Below are 17,799 nucleotides of genomic sequence, written 5' to 3' on the forward strand. Positions count from 1 at the left end.
GAAAACTGTTCGTTAAAGGTAACTTAATCTTGAAATATTTACTGGTATATTTAGAGAAAAAACAATCTATATTAAACCAAACTTTTAAAAATAAATATGCTGCAATTAAACTTGCAATATAGATTAGAATTTGTTTGTATGAGGACCGGTCTCACTTTCTGTTAACTGTCTGTGAAACCTGTGTGTACAGGGTGACATTTAATAATACAATGATAATATCTTGGAGCAACAGTGATATATCAATTTCATCAGGGCAAAGGGCGTAAAGGTTAATATGTGTGAGCTTATGGCGAAGAAAGGAAAGTTCAGCTGTGTGTTTATACGATCCACCTTATGATCTAATTCCAGATAATTAATCAGTGTATGTGAAAAGAGCTGCTGTAACTGAAGCCTCAACAAGCGGTGTTACATTCATCACAGAGTGTGTGTCTAGAGTAACCACAGCATATCAGGTAGAGCCAAAAGGTTATTTTAGTCCAGGAGATGGTTATGTTAGCTATGTTATGTCATAGCATGGCATAAAGACTGGAAACCCAAGGAAACAGCAACCGCAGCTGTGCCCCAAGCTGTCAACTGATTAACATGTTTAACCTGGTGATGTGAAATCAAAGAACTGCAGAGGAATAGCAAGTCACTTCTGGAACATTCTGTGTATTAAGTCTACACATCAAGCATTTTGCAGCATTAAATGGCCTAGAGATAAGAACTGAGGTTCACAATATAGAACACCAAAAACCAAACAATGACATTAGTCAGCAAAGATTGTAAAGTACCATTTACTTTGTGAAACACTGCTCATTGAGCTACATGCTGAGATTTGCAGCTGAAGGGAGTTTGGTTCTACGGAGAAGGTCACTGGCTCTATAAAGTATTTAGCTGTGATGACCTCACTACACACGTGGTTTTGTAAAATAAGGTCCCGGGATGCTCTACCGAGAACAGAGACTTTGCCTCTTTAAACCAAGCTGAATCTGGGCAAAGACAGGTGACAAAGCTAAACCTGCTCGCAGTCAGTCTGTGCACAAAGTCAGGGCCAAGTCATGTGTACCCGGGCTGCATTTATAAAGATTCTACTGTAAAGAGAAGTGATTAAAATGATTCAAAGGCACTTTATGTTTCAGCTACCTTTAAACCCCCAGATGACCTTTCTTCTTTCAATTTGCATAATGGTTATGGATTATTGTGGAAATCCAGGGGGCAAAAATAAAGAAAAATGCATCTGCTCAACACACTGTGAGCCTGTACAGTAATATCCAAAGGGAGCTGGGACCCTCACACCAGCACCCCTCCTTCCCCCCTTCACCCTCCCCTCCTTTCCCCCCTTCACCCTCCCCTCCTCCCGATGAAGTCATTGACATTAATGTGATATTTTAGAGCGTCTCGCTCCGTTAATTAGCACAGTAATTTCTGTAGTTTAAAAAGCCTGACGCTTCACACGCATTCCACCCACTTGCCCACATGCACGCCCACCAAACCCTGACATTTTAACAATTGTCTTTTAATTTTGATGAAGAAGAAGAGGGAAATTGGATTTAAAACAGCAGTTAGTGTGCAGATGTAAATGAAATAAACTAAAAACACATTTTGTTGATTTACAGTAATAGTTCAGTGGCAGATTCAATCTGTTAATGCTTGGATTAATCAGCTCACAGTGGGTACATACCTGGTCTAAGTTTGCACTTTGGTGAGGTCATTTCTTTTACTGAGCCAGAAACACTGTATTATTGTATTACTGGTTCTGTGAGCCGTGATGCAGCCAAGCTGACAGACGCTGCCGGCTCACTGATGTTCAGCCACCGTTAATGAAAAGTGGAGCTCTCATCCCTCCTGGTCAAAAAAGTGCCTGCGAAGCTTACTGTTGTCCTGATGAATGTCAGAAATGATTTTTTGCAAATAGCTAAACTGCATGAGTTTAAAAAAAATGGGTCAAATGGATTATTTATGATATCAGTTCCACCTTCAAACACTTCTCAGGCGCCAATTAGTCACCTGCAGCTGCAGTGATGAGGTCTTGGTGTGTATCAGCTGCACCAAATACATGTAGATCATCTGTCCACCAGCTGGAATATATAACCTGACTTTGCGACATGAGAGATATAAAAATGCAATCTGTGGAGGGGCCAAGTCAATTATGGGGCGTGTTATCGGGAGACGTGACAGAAATACGACATCATGTTTTACCCTCTGACCCTGACCTCTTTACTTTTGAAATAACTTGTTGACCCCATCCTGACCTTTTTAAACTAAAGTTTGTGTGCTTGAGCTCTTTGGGACTCAGAGATAAATAAGCAAGTGTGACCATCTTATAATCAATAAAATCCATCAAATTTATGTACGGGCCTGTGGACACATATGTGGTCTTTATTGTTATTTTCAGTCTTTGGGTTTTATTGTGCTGCATTTTCCGCTCTGATACATTATTATTCATTTATGACAAATGTGAATATCACACTTGCTCTGCTTGGTGTGACACTGACCTCTGCTGACATCTACACTGAATGATAACTTCCTGAGTATGTTTAAGTGTATTAAATGTATTTGCATCGGTCAACCTGCAATTCTCTGATATGAGCCAACATCACAAAATGTTCTGATCTGTGTAATGTTGCACACATTTTTACTGCGATAACTCCCATTTATATTACACAACAAATCTTCCAAACAGTTCTTGACCTCCTCTGATACCAGCGTGTATCTGTTGTCATCAGCACCCGTGTAACAGAACCAGCCTGATTACCTTATCAGCCACACTCAGAGCTTGAATCAGACTAACACCTACAATCAGGGGCAGATGACTAACCCAGCTGCTGCACAACATTACCCTCCAACACCTCCCCGCCTGTCCCAGAGAATGAGCTTTGGGACTGTAGCATCCATACCGGCTCCTCCAACAAATATAACCTTGGGTGATTTTTAGTCTGGGCGAGCAGCAAATCAAGCAGCTCCTTCACTGTTGGTCCAGTGTTGCTTTGTCTTCCCATGCAACTGATTTATAAGTCAGCTCAGAGTGCAGATGCTGTGTGTGTGTGTATGGCTGTTCCATGCAATTGGAAATTGATTTTGAACTGATGTGATGAATACACACTTCTAGAAAAAAAGGACCTGAGCTGTATTGCCCTGTAGCTAATGAATCTTCTAAGAAATTGGGCTCCCAGATGATGAGAAATCACTGAAACGTATGGTGATTAAAATGTGACAAAGTACCAATACAGCACCAAGCCTTACTTAAAGCAACACTATGGAGGTTTTGGAGGAATTGCTCGCAGGGTCCCCCTACTGTCTGATGAACATTGTCTGTTACAATTGTCGTAATTTTTAAAAAAAATTGTTGACAAGCAGCCAAGGACGGCGTCAAACTGCTTTGAAGCCGGAGCTATTTATACATATATATAAAAAAATATGAATAAAAGAAAAAATACATATTCCCTTTTCTTCGTCTACTCAAACATCACCTTTACTTTCTGTAGATCAGAAAGATCAGATAGATCAGATCTGCCAACTCTGTTTGTGGATGTGACACATGCCATAAAGTAGAAAAATGTTGTAGTTCCTACCCAAACCCCAAAGTTTCCTACTGTCAGTACAGGCGGTACAGATGCTCTCGAGCAAAGATGGAGGTGTCATGCAATCTATTGTGAATTGATGTGATACAGTTTGTATGAAATACAGTTTGAAGGCTAAAAGACTCCATAGTTTTGCTTTTACTGACACTTCAGCCTCAAACCTGCTTTTACTGCATCAGCCGTTGGAGGAAACCCACGCAAACACTGAACATGCAACATCCTCACCAAATGCCATTGTGCTGTCTTGAATGATTTGTCATTCCCTGGGATACCAAGTGTCCATCATCGTATTGGCTTACATAAAACTCAAGAAAGCTTGACTTAAAAGTACAATTACCCAGCAAAATATATACTTAAGTAAAAGTAGAAGTGCTACATAAACAATCCTACTTAAGTGAAAGTACTTACTTTTAAATGTACTTAAAGTTATGAAAGTAAAGGTCTTTTAATATCTAGATGGTGCTGATTTGATAAAGAATGCCATTGTACATACGAACACTTTTGATATTCACATACATGGTTTGTTTGCTGAGTGTGGAGCGATGTGAGGCTGAGGTGATTTTTCTAACATAAATCGTGCCATCAGCAGACAAACAGCAGTGATTCAGGGTTATTTGGTGACACGGGTGGACGCAGCTTGTGAACTGACATCAGAGGTGGCACAGTGCACCGTACCAAACCGGCTCCAGGTCTTTGCTTTAAACAGACTGCGGATGAACGCAGCACTGTAGTGCAATGCCCCACTGGAGGGGTCAAAGAAGGCCACAGGCCATGAACACAGTAGGAACACAACCCACTGACATTTACACTGTCTCTGACCCTTACTCTCCCCTCCTCGGTCCCAACATGCATGCAAACGTCCAGCTGGTGTCAGAGGTTGACTTATATATATTACAACTGTTCATAAGATGAAGGCATCTGTCCTTGTAATGTGTAGTTGTGTGTGTGTTTGTTACATAAACAGGTTTTGGTAGTGTCTTATGTATCTGTGGATGCTCTCTCTCTAGTGTCTCATGAAGACATCCTGTTGGTGACACCCCTCCCCCCCAGCCTGACCTCTCTGACCTCTCAGCTGAGTGGTCAGCTCCCATCGATTCATGGTCCTTTCCATTCTCATCTGCTGCTAAGACAGCTGCTACCACAAACCCGAGCATTATTACTGTCAGAGCATGCTGACGAGCAGACAAAACCTTTGTTTGAAACTATTTTTTATAGTTTTTTAAGAGAAAGATTTTTTTTTCTGTATGAATTATTACATGCTTAACAGGGTCACTCTGAACAGTCAAAATAGAAGACGCCTGTTTCTATTTTTTTTCCAGGTCCAAATGATTCTCAGTAACCAATGGCAGAGCCTTAATTTATCATTATAGCAATCAAACAGTTATAGCCTCCAAGTTTTTTTGCTACAGTTGTAAAGTACATGAAGCTTGTTCAAACAGCTTAGAAACGGCACAAACAGTCTTAGTACAATACAAAAAGGACTGACTATCATATTAAAGTCAAAAATGGTCTTAAAAGGATTTTATTACTTAGTTTAAGTTTGTTTAAAATAAGTAACATAACTGAACTTAGTGCATATTCTGTTTAAAAATCATTTGCCCGTGTGAGGTAAACACAGTGAAACAGACCTCAGTCACTTAAACGTCTCAGGAAGATTTGAGCATGTGAAGAAAGTTGGAAGGGGGTCCAATTTCCTCTAAAAATAGCAACCATATAGATCTTGTAACCCTCAACCCTCAGGTCTTTTTTCCTCTGCTGCCACAGAGTACTACAGACCTGCAAGACCAGGAGATGTGACATAAAGCCTGAACAAAAAAAAAAATCACACTGGGATTACCAGGATTTCTGAACATAATCTGATAAAAAAGATAATACCCATAATTATTATAGTGTCTCTAAAAGTGGATTAACAGGCCTGGAAAGAGTTTTTTTTTCGGCTGATGTTGAGGCTCAGTCACTGTTTTTGAACTGGACGCTTTAATGTGAGAACAAACAAAGGATGAGGAGTAGCTTGTCTTAACAGGTCTGAAAGGTAAGGACCCTACATCTTAAGCTTTAAAGCTGAGGAGATGTGTGGAGCGCAGCATTCTCTGTGTGTTTATAAGTCATGATGGACAGTGTTGCTCCACATGGTTTGTGGTGTTATTTAAACACTTTGCTTTAATATTAGGTTGTGTAGAGAGTAAAGTTTTCAAAATAAAATGCACTATTTCCTTTAGAAAACACACACTGAGCTTATAGGTACAGGTACAAGAAAACTAGTGGCAAAAATAAAACCTAAGGTTTTGCTTAAATCACTTTCTATAGGTTTATAGTCTCTATTTATAAAGGCACAGATTTCTGAGGTGAAACACTAATAAAATGCCAGCAAACAAAACTCTTATTTTAAGCTTCAGGTCAAGTAGATGAATAAATACTTCTCCTGGTGGATGTTAATCTCTAAACTTTTCACAGTGTCCTTACAAAGTATGTCTTTTGTTGCGTGTGTGTATCAGCTTTTTAAACTAGTGAGATCATTTAAACTGCCAAATGTTCACCATAAACCAAAATATGAATGAGACTTTATCCTCCTGGCTGAAAAGTGGCTTTAATACAGTTTCATGCATCCAGTAAAGTCAAAGAATAAGAGATAAACCTGGATGTGAATGGGATAACGCATAGCTCTGCAAAGGCAACTGAATGAGAGCAACAGCAAGATGGTGAGCGCCATGCAGCACAGCCTCCTGCTTTAATTCTCCAGCGCGTCGTCAGCACGGCTCACGCACTGGCTGCATTCACTGATGGAGCAGCTCGTTTTCAGCTCAGCTGTGATACCGGGGTCAAAAAAACAAATGTCCACGGTGTGAATCTGCGCTGTAACGGGTGGAGCGCTCTCACGTTGTTCCTGTATCCTGTTGATTGTGCCCGCCGAGCGTCTAGAGGAGCAGAGCCTCAGACTAGAAAAGCTGGCCGCAGAAGCCACACTGGATGGCATTTCTCCCGGGGTTTGTTAGACAGGACGCTTCAGTGTTTTGACTTGGCATTTTTTGTGTGTGTGTGACTGAAGACCAGTGTGGGGGGGGGGAAATAAACCTGCGCTCTATTTTGCAGCTTTTTGCTTCATTATCACAGTAGATTAGGTCGTGATTTTTGTATGCAACATAACGGGATTCATGGTGGGAGCGTTTCCTTTCATCAATGTGCATTGATGTAGCAGAAAACGTGGAGGAGATAAGGTAGGTTAAAGCTCGCTGCACTGAGAATAAAGCCATGCTCACAGGCTGCTTCTTGGTGTTTATTGGAAGTGTATGGGCTCTTTGTCGTGTGGCGTGTGTGAGTGCGCTTAGAGAGCATCAGTTGTTGGACGTTTTCATTGATATCATTGATAAACACCTTGCAGCCTGAGTAGCCCCCACGGTCTATTGTCTCGTTATGTGGCCCAGCTGTAACACCAAACGCTGCTATTGTGAAAAGCAATTTTTAAAATGAGCACTTCTCTCCTCACAGAACCCTTATCTCAGCACCTGGAACCTTTGGTAAGGATTTCATTGAGGACAGTCAGCAATTAAGGGGATTTCGATTCTTATCCAAATCGGGAATTACACATCCAAACTGGGATCTATGAGCGGAAAAGTGGCGAAGCCTAAAGAAGACAAGGATGCTTCCAAGGGTAAGAGGCGAACCTTTGCCTTGCACTGACTGCTTTTATCCTTTTATAACAGGATTCTTTTTTTCCTTTTCTTTTCTTTTTTTTTTTAATTAAACGCGGCCATGCGCCCATTCATTACCCCTGCATGGTGCTCAAATCACCCTTTGAGGTTAGACTGAAAACAATAGCTGCCACTGGTTTGGTGAGCCATCTCCAGCACGGTGCATGTGGATACTGCTGTTTGAGATGTAAGCATTTGTAGGCCTATAATACTGCACGAGTGCCTTGGTTTGAGATCACATGCTTTACGTGCTTGGTGCTACAGCCAAAAAAAAAAAAAAACACACAGAGAATATCCGTCAATGTGTTGCAGCAGACCTGTAGGCTCACAGCATGACAATGAGCATGATTATTACAGTCAGAGTAGCAGTTAAAGCGTAGAGATGGTGGCGATGTGATCCTTTTGTGTTACTGGCATCCTGTTGAAAGGTCCCTTTGTGTTTCTCGCTCGCACCGTTTGCGCATACTGAGCCGCACATCTGTACAACCACGAAGCGCGGAGCCTATAATAAGTCTCGCAGCCTGAGCTTGTGACCTATGGCGTAGAAATCTACCCCCTTCCTCCCCTCTTCCTCCCATACCTCTGAGGAAAAAGGAAGTAAACTGCCTATGCATTGCCATGGAGACAGAGCGGAGACAGGGTTGCCAGAGAAACCTGGCGGGACTAATCGCAGTAACCGTTCCGTGTACGCTTGGGGATGTGCACGACACTTTACGCACCGGCACACACATTACTGCACCTTCGTCTTTGAATAACCAAACCAATCTTAGTGACGTTGACAGGAAATCAGTTTCATTGCGTCAGTGGATTTATTCACAGACCCAGAGTTGTTTTCCAGCCACAAAAACACAAGCCTGTGTTTTATTGTCTCTGTAGCTTTTATTAGTAACCGAATTAATTACCTAATTACCTAACCATATCTTTATGGTAAATGAATCAACATGGGTTTCCTGGGTGTAATATAATAACAAGCAGCATTTACTGTGCACTCTGGCAGCGTGCCCACTGCAGCCTTTTATTTACAGTACAGCAATACATTTGGATCTCCCTGTTGTCATGTTCCGGCTCCCTTTAAGGTGCTCACAGCAAATCAATACACCTAATTGGCTTATTTTTGGCAGCACTGCTAAACTGGTGACGTCGCTTGTTGATGTTACTATAAGTGGTACATACAGTAGATACCTACACTATACAGCCTGACTGCACACAGCCTGACTGCACACAGCTTTCTTTATGTGTTTTCCTTCAACATTTAATTACACTTATTAATGGGTAATCTGGCATAATTTACTTTAGTGCTTTCCTCTAGGGAGGGGGGGGGGCTGTAAATTTGTGGAAACACATGATCAAAAATGTCATATTTTTATACATCTCGTTGTTGGAATACTGAAAATCTCACCTGTTAATAATCAAACTTAGATTAGATACATAACAGAGCTCCATTAATGGAAGATTGTTTTTGCCTTAACTTAAATATTTCAGGTTAGGTTTATATAACAGGCCTGTGTTTTCTCATCTTTCCTATCCCAGGTTGTCATAAACGGTCTATTAGTTATGTAGCCCTTGGCATCCTTCTTTATAGCATAGTTTTCAATGTGGTAGTCCAGTATGCTATGCATCATCAGAGCCAAAGTTTGCCGATGATGCTTTGACAACATATCATGTTTTAGATCCTTGTAATTATTTGGGTAAAATGGACAAGGAGCGTAAAACATAAAAACGTAAACGTAAACATCCAGTGAAGAAAAAACAGCTTCAAAGTTATGTGACTGAATTACCACCTGTCACCTGACATCCACCACCACCTGTTCTACCTGCATGTTGCAGTCTTTGTACAGCCTCGCCTGGTAGTTTCACCACTATTGCTAATTCTGGGACAGTCTCTCCTGTCTTTGTTTTCATTTCATGTTTTTTTTCTACGTAAGTTATAAAACTGAAACAGAAGACCAATTACAAGATAGAGGTGCTAGCCCGCCATGTTTTGCTGACAATACAGTGAGCGAAATATGCTCAAAAGAATTGATTTTGAGATTAACCTCCACAGCAACTTTCCCTCTCATCTCCCACTGGAAATCAATGCCACGTGTGTATAGCTGACTCTTTTAGGCTCTACTGTACAGTCAGCACCATCTCCACAATTCTCAGACGAGGAACATTCAGCAGAGCCTGTTCTAATTTTATAGTTGCACAGCCAAGAGCCAAAAAAACTCCTCCTTCCAATTTCAGGAGGGGGGGAAACAGTTCACTTTCTGCATCGCTGAAAGGGTCACTTGGTGCCAGCTGCCCTCCATCAGAGACTTGAATGGCACAAGAGCAGGGAATTGCATTGGGAAAATCACCACTGACTCTGCCAATGTTGGCAACCACCTGTCCCACAAATTATTTTGGGGAAATAGTCCATTAAAGCCGGAACCACCTGCCATCTCCACAGCCTTTTTACTGCAAGCTGTTACTGCCCTGCTTTTCTTCAGAACAGAAATGACACCCCCAACTTAAACAAGCATTCCTCTCACATTAGGGGTGCTGAAATGAAATAATGAATGCATATGATCATTATTCTAAATGATCTAAAGGAAGCTGATTCACAGTTACAGTACATCTTGTAAATAATGGCTCATTAACATCCAACACAGTCAGAAAAAGTTAATAAAGTAGCAATGCATGTTGGGACGGCTTCCAGATCTTTCAACAAAGATAATATTGAAGAGATGCAGAGGTTCTAATAATAATCACATCATAAAGGTGCGAAAAAATTACTTTTTGGCTTGATAACTTGATAACTTTGAAACCAGGTGACAGGTTTTTCAGAGAGAAATATGCTGGGGTAGACAGAGGAGGTGTGTATCAGAGCTCCAGCATCAACACCAGTGACTCATGTTGTGTTAGTTTCCCCTTGTTCTTGTGAAGCTAAGTTGTACAGACAAAGTGATGCGTCAGAGCGTGACGTACACACTTTCAGCTATAGAGCAGTTTCACGGGCCTGAAACTCTTGTGTTTATGTCTTAATTTTTCTTTTTCCGGTTAAGACACAATGTGTAAAGTTATGATTAGTGATTTTATTTCTATTTTGATGATTTCTTGCTAATTGTGATTCATAAATGCCACATTTATGTCAGCAAAGAACTCCAATGTGCACTTTTCTGTCACCCTTCTCAGACTTCATTGATAGACTCCCCTCTTGGGCTGCAAGTGTCAGCCGGTGGATTCATGTCTGCCGCAAACTGCAGGTCTGAGCCTGGTGGAAGACATAAGTCTTGCATATTTGCAGGCAGATTAATTCAGAGCAAGGCCAGCCGTAGAAGTGAATCAATAGATTCCCAGAGAGGAGTTTGGAGCCGCTTCATTAATCACAACGTGGGCAGCTTTGTCCTCCACAACACTGACACCTGCTCTAATCTCATCAGCAAAACCGCATACTGTCTACAGCGTCATTAAGATCTTTCGATCTAATGGTTGGCTCTTTGAGGAGCTCCTTGTGTGGCCTGTGGTGACGGTAGCAGTTTAATCAGTGAGACATTAGTCAGAACCTGCACAGTCAGGTTTTATTATCAACTCTCAGAGGAAATTTAAAAGATACCTGCAGCGTCATAAATGAACAGGTTTGTTGTGTTTAAGCTCATCTGATCTTTGTAATTTTAATTCAAGGCTTTAGGAAATGGCTTTAAATTCTGACCTCAGTAAGCTCACAGGACTTTGTGCTATTTGACAGGGTCAGCTAACAAATGTTCATCTCATTCCTGTGCTGCTTTAGCTATCGTAGCACAGATTAAAAGTGTAAAATGAGACATAACTAAGTTACAGTTCAATCATATTTTACTACGGGTTAACACTATATTGCAGTCTGTCACATGTAAACATCAGGGTTATTGTGAGGACACATTTGTCTGGAAATATTTGCACTGTCAGGGTGGTGGAGTTGTCCCCTGTCAGATTCTTTCCTGGTACTGACGTAGATCCGGCTCCAGTGCCGGGAGGAAACTGGCTCTCCTCCTGAGCTGAGTCGAATGCCACTCAGATCTCTGAGTGGCATCAGTGATCTGCCACTCTCCATCTCTGACTTGCACACTGATTGCTGTTTGAGAATGTTGAGGGGGGGGCCTGTCTCTTCAATTCTCCTGTCAGGTTTGGTTTCCGTGTGACCCGGGATGCCCTGTGATGGGCACGCGGGGCTTCTAGTTCCTGATCTGTTGTGTTTTTTTTTTGCCATGCCAAACACATTGTTGTAGGTGTTTGTGCCAGAGCTGACATGATTAGTTACTGGTCAATTAGTGGTGGAGAAATGCCACGGCAACATGTTCAGGCAAAACACATTTTCATCCTGTTAATTTCTCTCCACTTTGAAATGGAATCATGCTGCCGGTCTTACGTCATCCCTAGCAGAAGAGTTCTGCCTCTAAAATCTCTAAATACCTGACTGCTGTTGCATTAGTCAGCTCGCTGCTGGTAATCCACAGGGCTTCATGTCTTCTGAGGTGAATGGCTTTGCGAGCTGTTCCCTCAGTTCCTGCTGCAACATGGCTCTGCCGCTGGTTGTTAATTTGCTGGGCCACAGAACAAGTGAAAACATGGCACGATCTCCTCCTTTCCCTGCATTATTCTTAAGTGTCTTTTTTCCCCCAGCGTCATTTTTGATAATGCTCCTCTTAGTAGACATTAAACTGGTCGTGTCATTTGGCGTCCTCTATAAAAATTGTCAGGAACAGGAATTAAAGAGTTTTAATCCCCATTAGTCAGACACAGATAGCGGATCCAATCATGTGTTTTATGATCTTAAAACAAATACTTTTTTGACGTATATTTTTGAGCAATTTTTTCATCTCCTCTCACCAGCTGTATGTGTTTTCCCCCCTTTTCCTTCCCTGCTTCAGATTTGTTTACGGTCCACTAATAATGACCAATCATGATAATCTGATTCAAAAAATTCATCAGAATAATGGCATGGATCTGATCTCTGATCTGAAACAGGTATGAGATTATCTGCTACCTGTGGATTACTGCAGTTACTTTCAGAAATGCACTCCACACTACTAATCTCATCTAAAGATAATCCTCCATAATTTTGCTTATGTGTGTCAAATGGCTGATAACAATAAATGACGTCTGTCCCACACAAGGCCGGAACAGTGAAATATTTCAGAGAGTGACTCTTTTTGCTGCATATTTATGTCACATTAGGCTTTAAAGTGACGTCAGCTATGGGGACATACTAACCCCTTTGCTCAGTGCTGTGGAGGTTAGCACTCTTTGTCGGAGAGAAGTAATTCTAATTCCTTGTTAAATTGGACAAACATGGCATCAGCAGAGAATGATGTCTTTATGCTGAATGCTTTAATGGAATTGTTTAGTTTCTTCTTTTTATGCCCATCGTATGAAGGAGACGACAAACGGCAATCATTTCCTCAGCACATATTATCTTTGCCAGGCGTGTGACAATCTGACTGAGGGTATAAATGGACTCAAACACTGTTAGCCCATCAGAGACGTAGGGAAGAGAGGGAAGAGCTCATGTGTTCAACTGAGCATGTGGCAGCACTGACTCATTTGTCTGTAAGCCTTCACACCACCTTGAGCTCACTTTCAGATTGTGTGCACTTCGTGTCACATGCAGTTTTCATTACTGAGTAAATTTATTCATGTTTGCTTTAGTCTATGTATTTGCAGACACATAGATATAAAAACCCACAAGCACAGCCGCAGTAAAAATACCACAGCAGCCTGGGTGACACTGTGGAGAGCTGTTAGAGGTTTTTAGGGCAGAAAGAGGTCACAGAAGCAATTACTGAGACCCAAGGTTGCCATTGAGGCCATGGGTTGTCATCATTATCCAGGATCACCTGCACCGTTGTATAGTAGGACTGGAACAGCCTCACATAAAATTACTGTGAGCTAAAAGATTGAGGAGAGGAGCATTTTCTGCTCGGCAGTGAAATATTTCTGTCGAGGTCTGTAAATCATGCAGCGTTCAAAGGTTTTATGGAATGCTGGATTCTACATTTTAACTCATGCTCAGGATTAATAGTTGCTCTGGACATGAACTAATTAAAGTTGGTGAAAATTATAAAGGGGATTAAAGGCGAGGTAAGAAAGAGAGGAGATAAGGCTGGACCACTGGTAATAAACAGTATCTACTGGCTGGAACACAGCAGGCCTGGGAGACAGCATCTAACTTCCCAACAAAGACAAATAATTAATTCAGGTTTGAGCAGAATGCAGATAAGTGAGTGAAGTTTCTAAACTGCGGACAAGGTTCAATTCTCAATAGCGAGAATCCACCAGGAAGACGCCAGGGCAGCAGACCACCGTCTCCTCTGCAAACGTGCAGAGGGTAGTTAACAGGATTATTTGCTTCCTGCTCTCCTCCAATCCTGCAGCTGATTTCAGAAGCAAGTTGCGGGCAGGGCCACACTTCAGCTTGCATCAGTGTTCTACCTCAGCAGCAACTGCCAATGAGGAATAACAACAGAGCGGAAAGCATGCAAAGAAATCCTGAAATGACCTGATGGATTATGCTGCTTTATGCAGCCTGGTCTACTGTTTATTGTTGCCTAAAAATGTCCAATTGTGCCTCTGAAAAATCCTGGAAAATACACATTATTGTGTGTGAGCAGCCATCACATTCATGATATGCACACTGACAGTGTGCAGAGGAGGTTTATAAATGTAAATGTTTTGCATTTATTTAAGGAATTCTGTTGTCTCAGAACTGTGATTTCTGTATTTTCTTTGTGTTGCACCTGGGTTCCAACAGTGTCCTAACACACAGCGGGACACTCTGAAAATAGAAAGCTAAAGAAAGGTGAACAGGAATGACTTGAAGTCAATAATATTGAATTCTAGACCATCGAGCCTTTAAATCACTATACACAATGCATTTACCTCTAGTTTGCATTAGAATTTAGGTCCTGTTAGAAAGGGACAGCCAGTGTGTGGAAGTTGTGCGATTTAAACAGCTTTTAAGCTATATATTGTATTATAATCAGGACAACTATCATTTTCTAAGAGGATTTTCCCAGAGGATTTTAGCAACAATTCAAACTATAAACCATACACAAACACAATCACTACTGATATCTGCACATGAAGATGCAGAATTTGGAAACAAGGGACAACCATGTGGTACCAAAGACTTTCGGGTAAATGCAGGTAAACAGTCCTGCAGCGATGGAATGCCCTGCTAGCATGTCATGTTTGTCACACTGTAAACATTGCCCACTGCGCATCAGGCTGCCTTGGGATAGGAATCCTCTGGTTACACTGGAAACCACCAAAGAAGATGGTTGAAAAGTAAAAGCAGCAAAGAAAGCTGATGGGTTCTCAGATTGACTCATTATTAATGTAAATTAGACATCTAATAAAGATGGATGAATAACTGACAGACGGAACAACTTTTATGACTACTGTACAGTTACTGATGAAGGGGACAAAAGCAATAACTGTACTTAATTTAGAGTAAGAGATATGTAACATATAGGTTCATGTCTCTGGGCCACGCTTTATGTGAGGAATGACCAAAGCACTTAGTGTTGCTTTCCCTTGAGCGGGAATATGAAGATGATATATAGCAGAAAGCCATTAGTACCATTCCTCAGAGAAAGCTCATTCATTCAGCAGGATGAGGGCTGGGGACGGACGGGTAATACACTCAGAGCAGAATATTCAACAGAAAAGAGGAGAAGATAAAAGAAAGCCAAATAAAATAGCAGATGGTTTAAGTCAGCGTTTATGAAAACTTCAAGTAGTAAATGTCTATTCAAATGTGGGAGTGTGTCTGTGTGCATGTTAACAGGAGTAATATTTTAGTACTGACTGTGTGAAAAAAAGATGAAGCAAGTGTTAAATGTGAGTGGGTCCTCTGTTTCAAGGATGTGAGAAAGAATAGAGAAGAAAGACATTGTTAAGATGACTTCTAAATATAGCACCGATCCTTCACTGGTCCCTGAAGCCAATTTTACACAGTCTGGAGCAGTGAGCATCACGGCTGCGCCTGCCTTCTTTTCATCAGGGAGACATCATTTACATAATGAGATGCTGCCACGGCAACAAAACCCCAATAAGCATGGGGGTCGTCAGTCATGGGTGGTGGATACCAAGGTGCCTTCCTAACATGCGCTCTTGTAGAAGCTGACACACAGACGTTCACACAAACATGTGCTGTGAGCCGCAGAAAGAATCCACATGGAGAGACACTCTTGATTAGAAAATAAAGGGCGGAAAGGCAACAGTAAGTGAGCAGCCTCCTCTGGTGTAAGTTAAAAAGACTTCTTCAGGGAACATTTTACCTGTAAACATGATGTCAAAAGCTTTAATTATTATTTTCTTAAAACATTGTACACACAATATTCGAAAATATAATTGCAACACAAACATCTACACACGTAAAATGCTACCAAAGATGAATAACAGGGGATTTTGTTAATGTAGTTTTCTAAGATTTTTAATGCATAACTTTTGCTCAGATAGAGTTTGACCTGCGATGAGCCTACATGTCACTAAGTTAGGGTAAAATCTTGATTTTAATGTGACCTTCTGTATGGGCCATTATGTTTATTTTTGTTGTACATTTGGCCCAATGATCACCTCACTTTTAGAGATCGCCTTTGGTGGCCCCTGAATGAATTGCAGGTTTTATTAGTTAAATGCTGACTATTTTATGAAGTTTATCAAGTGTATAGGTTGACTTAGACTGTATTTAGAATGGGTAACTATAGCAACAGGACAAACTTTAACACCTCCATTTACAATTTACTGCAACACATTAGCAACACATTGATAGCAATCATCTGTTGCATCATCTATACAGTGTTATAGGCTTTTTTTTTAAATCTTGCTACCATAACAATAGCATGCTGTTCTCAGGAAAATGATGAGACTCTATGTCTCATAGAACACACACAAAAAAAGATTTTAACTCTTCATCTTAAATTAACTCTTAAATTAACTCCAGATAGTGGACACTTCATCTGATGTTAAAACAGAAGCCACTGCAACATCCACATATTAACATCTATAAGCAAACAGCCTGGAATGTCCACTCCTAACACAAAATCTTGAACAATTAACATGCAAAAAGAAACCACAAGCTGTCTCTGGAGTTACTGTATGTCTATACATACACTGTAGGACTACAAATAGTGTTTCTATTGTTCCCCGGTCCTTCCACCTCACAGTAAACCTTTAGCCTGAGTGCAGTCTGAGTCAGTTTCCTACCTAACTTTTTTTGTTTTGTCAGATGTCATCAGAGATTCTCTGTAGTGAATGATCACATCATTTTCAATGTAATTAGAGGAGACAAGTCTCTGCCTACACTGCAGTACAGACAGTGGAAGACAAAGAGATGGAGCAATGGGATAAAGAGAGAGAGAGGGAGAGATGGCAGCCAGTGATCTAACAGTAAGCCAGCAGAACTGGCGACCATAAAGAAGATGAACAGTGCTGTAGGCGAGATGAAAAGGTTACACGCAATGACGCCAAAACGCTTCAGCTTTGCTTAAAGGTTACACTGGAAAATTAGGCCAGGAATAATGTTAAACTGCTTCAGTTCCTGCACTTACTGCAGCTTCTCGTCTAACATCGTCCACAGCAGTGATTACAGTGTCATTCTCCTGATCAGGAACAGACTGTCAGAAGAGCAGGTACACCAAGTTTCAATTAATTAATGCTTAATACTCATAGCTGACACCAAAGCCCCCAAGCAGCAGCGTCTGAGATTGTTCTCGTCACATGACGTTCTGTGTGTAATGTTTATATGTGTGGGTGTGTCAGTGTTCATGTGTTTGCAGGGCTTTCTGCTTCGCTATACTTACAGAGCAGCATCTGGTGTTTGTTCATAGCACAGCCTCTTCTTTCATGTGAGTAATGGGAGTGCTGTACTGTACATAAGTTGATCTGTCTCTATATATATCTATATATATCAGTGTGTGCCATCATGGAAGTTTTTCATTGTTGACAAGAACACTTTTTGAACAGTATGTATTAATAAATGTGATGAGAACAAAATTGAAAAAGAGAGTACAGCCTACATCAATCATACCTTCAAATCCATAGAATTACAATCAGTGATTAAATGTGATAAACCTCTGATATGCAGGAAGTGGTGGTTATCATGCCAGGGTCTAAAGAGGCCTTCAGAAATAGTGTTTTAATCATTTCACTGCAGGGAAAATCATCTACAATCTGCGCAGATTAGCAAAATAACACCAGCTGCTTGATGCATAGAAGTCTCCAAGTACAATGGTATCTCTCCTGGATGTAAACTTCCTCTGAACAGAGGAGGAGGGGTGCCATAATCACTGCTGAGTAAATAACATGTTATAATGTCACCCATATCCGGTTTCATACAGATTTGCACGGCTAGACCAGAAATCATTTAGAAAATGAACATCTGTAGACTCTCACAAGCAGTCTCATGCTTCCTCATGATTATACTGTAGTACGTCTTCATAATAATAGCTAACCGCTATTTCAGCATGTCTCCTCATACTGCTGAGTGCTGAGACGAATAGCCTTTCAAACAATGCCAATCTGAACGTCACTGCTTCTTCCACAAT

The 17,799-nt window shown here is 41.1% G+C and overlaps 1 protein-coding gene across 1 annotated transcript in view; it reads left to right on the top strand.

Moving 5' to 3' along the window:
- The first annotated feature begins 5,308 nt into the window (after nucleotides 1-5,308).
- The window catches only part of fgf13a (fibroblast growth factor 13a), a 74,867-nt gene continuing 62,376 nt past the window's right edge, over nucleotides 5,309-17,799 (top strand). Inside the window, exons 1-2 of the mRNA XM_028416581.1 lie at nucleotides 5,309-5,595; nucleotides 7,050-7,212. Of these exons, the coding sequence (XP_028272382.1) occupies nucleotides 7,164-7,212 (49 nt within the window). The 5' untranslated portion in view covers nucleotides 5,309-5,595; nucleotides 7,050-7,163. The remainder of the gene's footprint in view (nucleotides 5,596-7,049; nucleotides 7,213-17,799) is intronic.

Source organism: Parambassis ranga, chromosome 10 (assembly GCF_900634625.1).
Source record: "Parambassis ranga chromosome 10, fParRan2.1, whole genome shotgun sequence".
Classification (NCBI taxonomy): domain Eukaryota; kingdom Metazoa; phylum Chordata; class Actinopteri; family Ambassidae; genus Parambassis; species Parambassis ranga.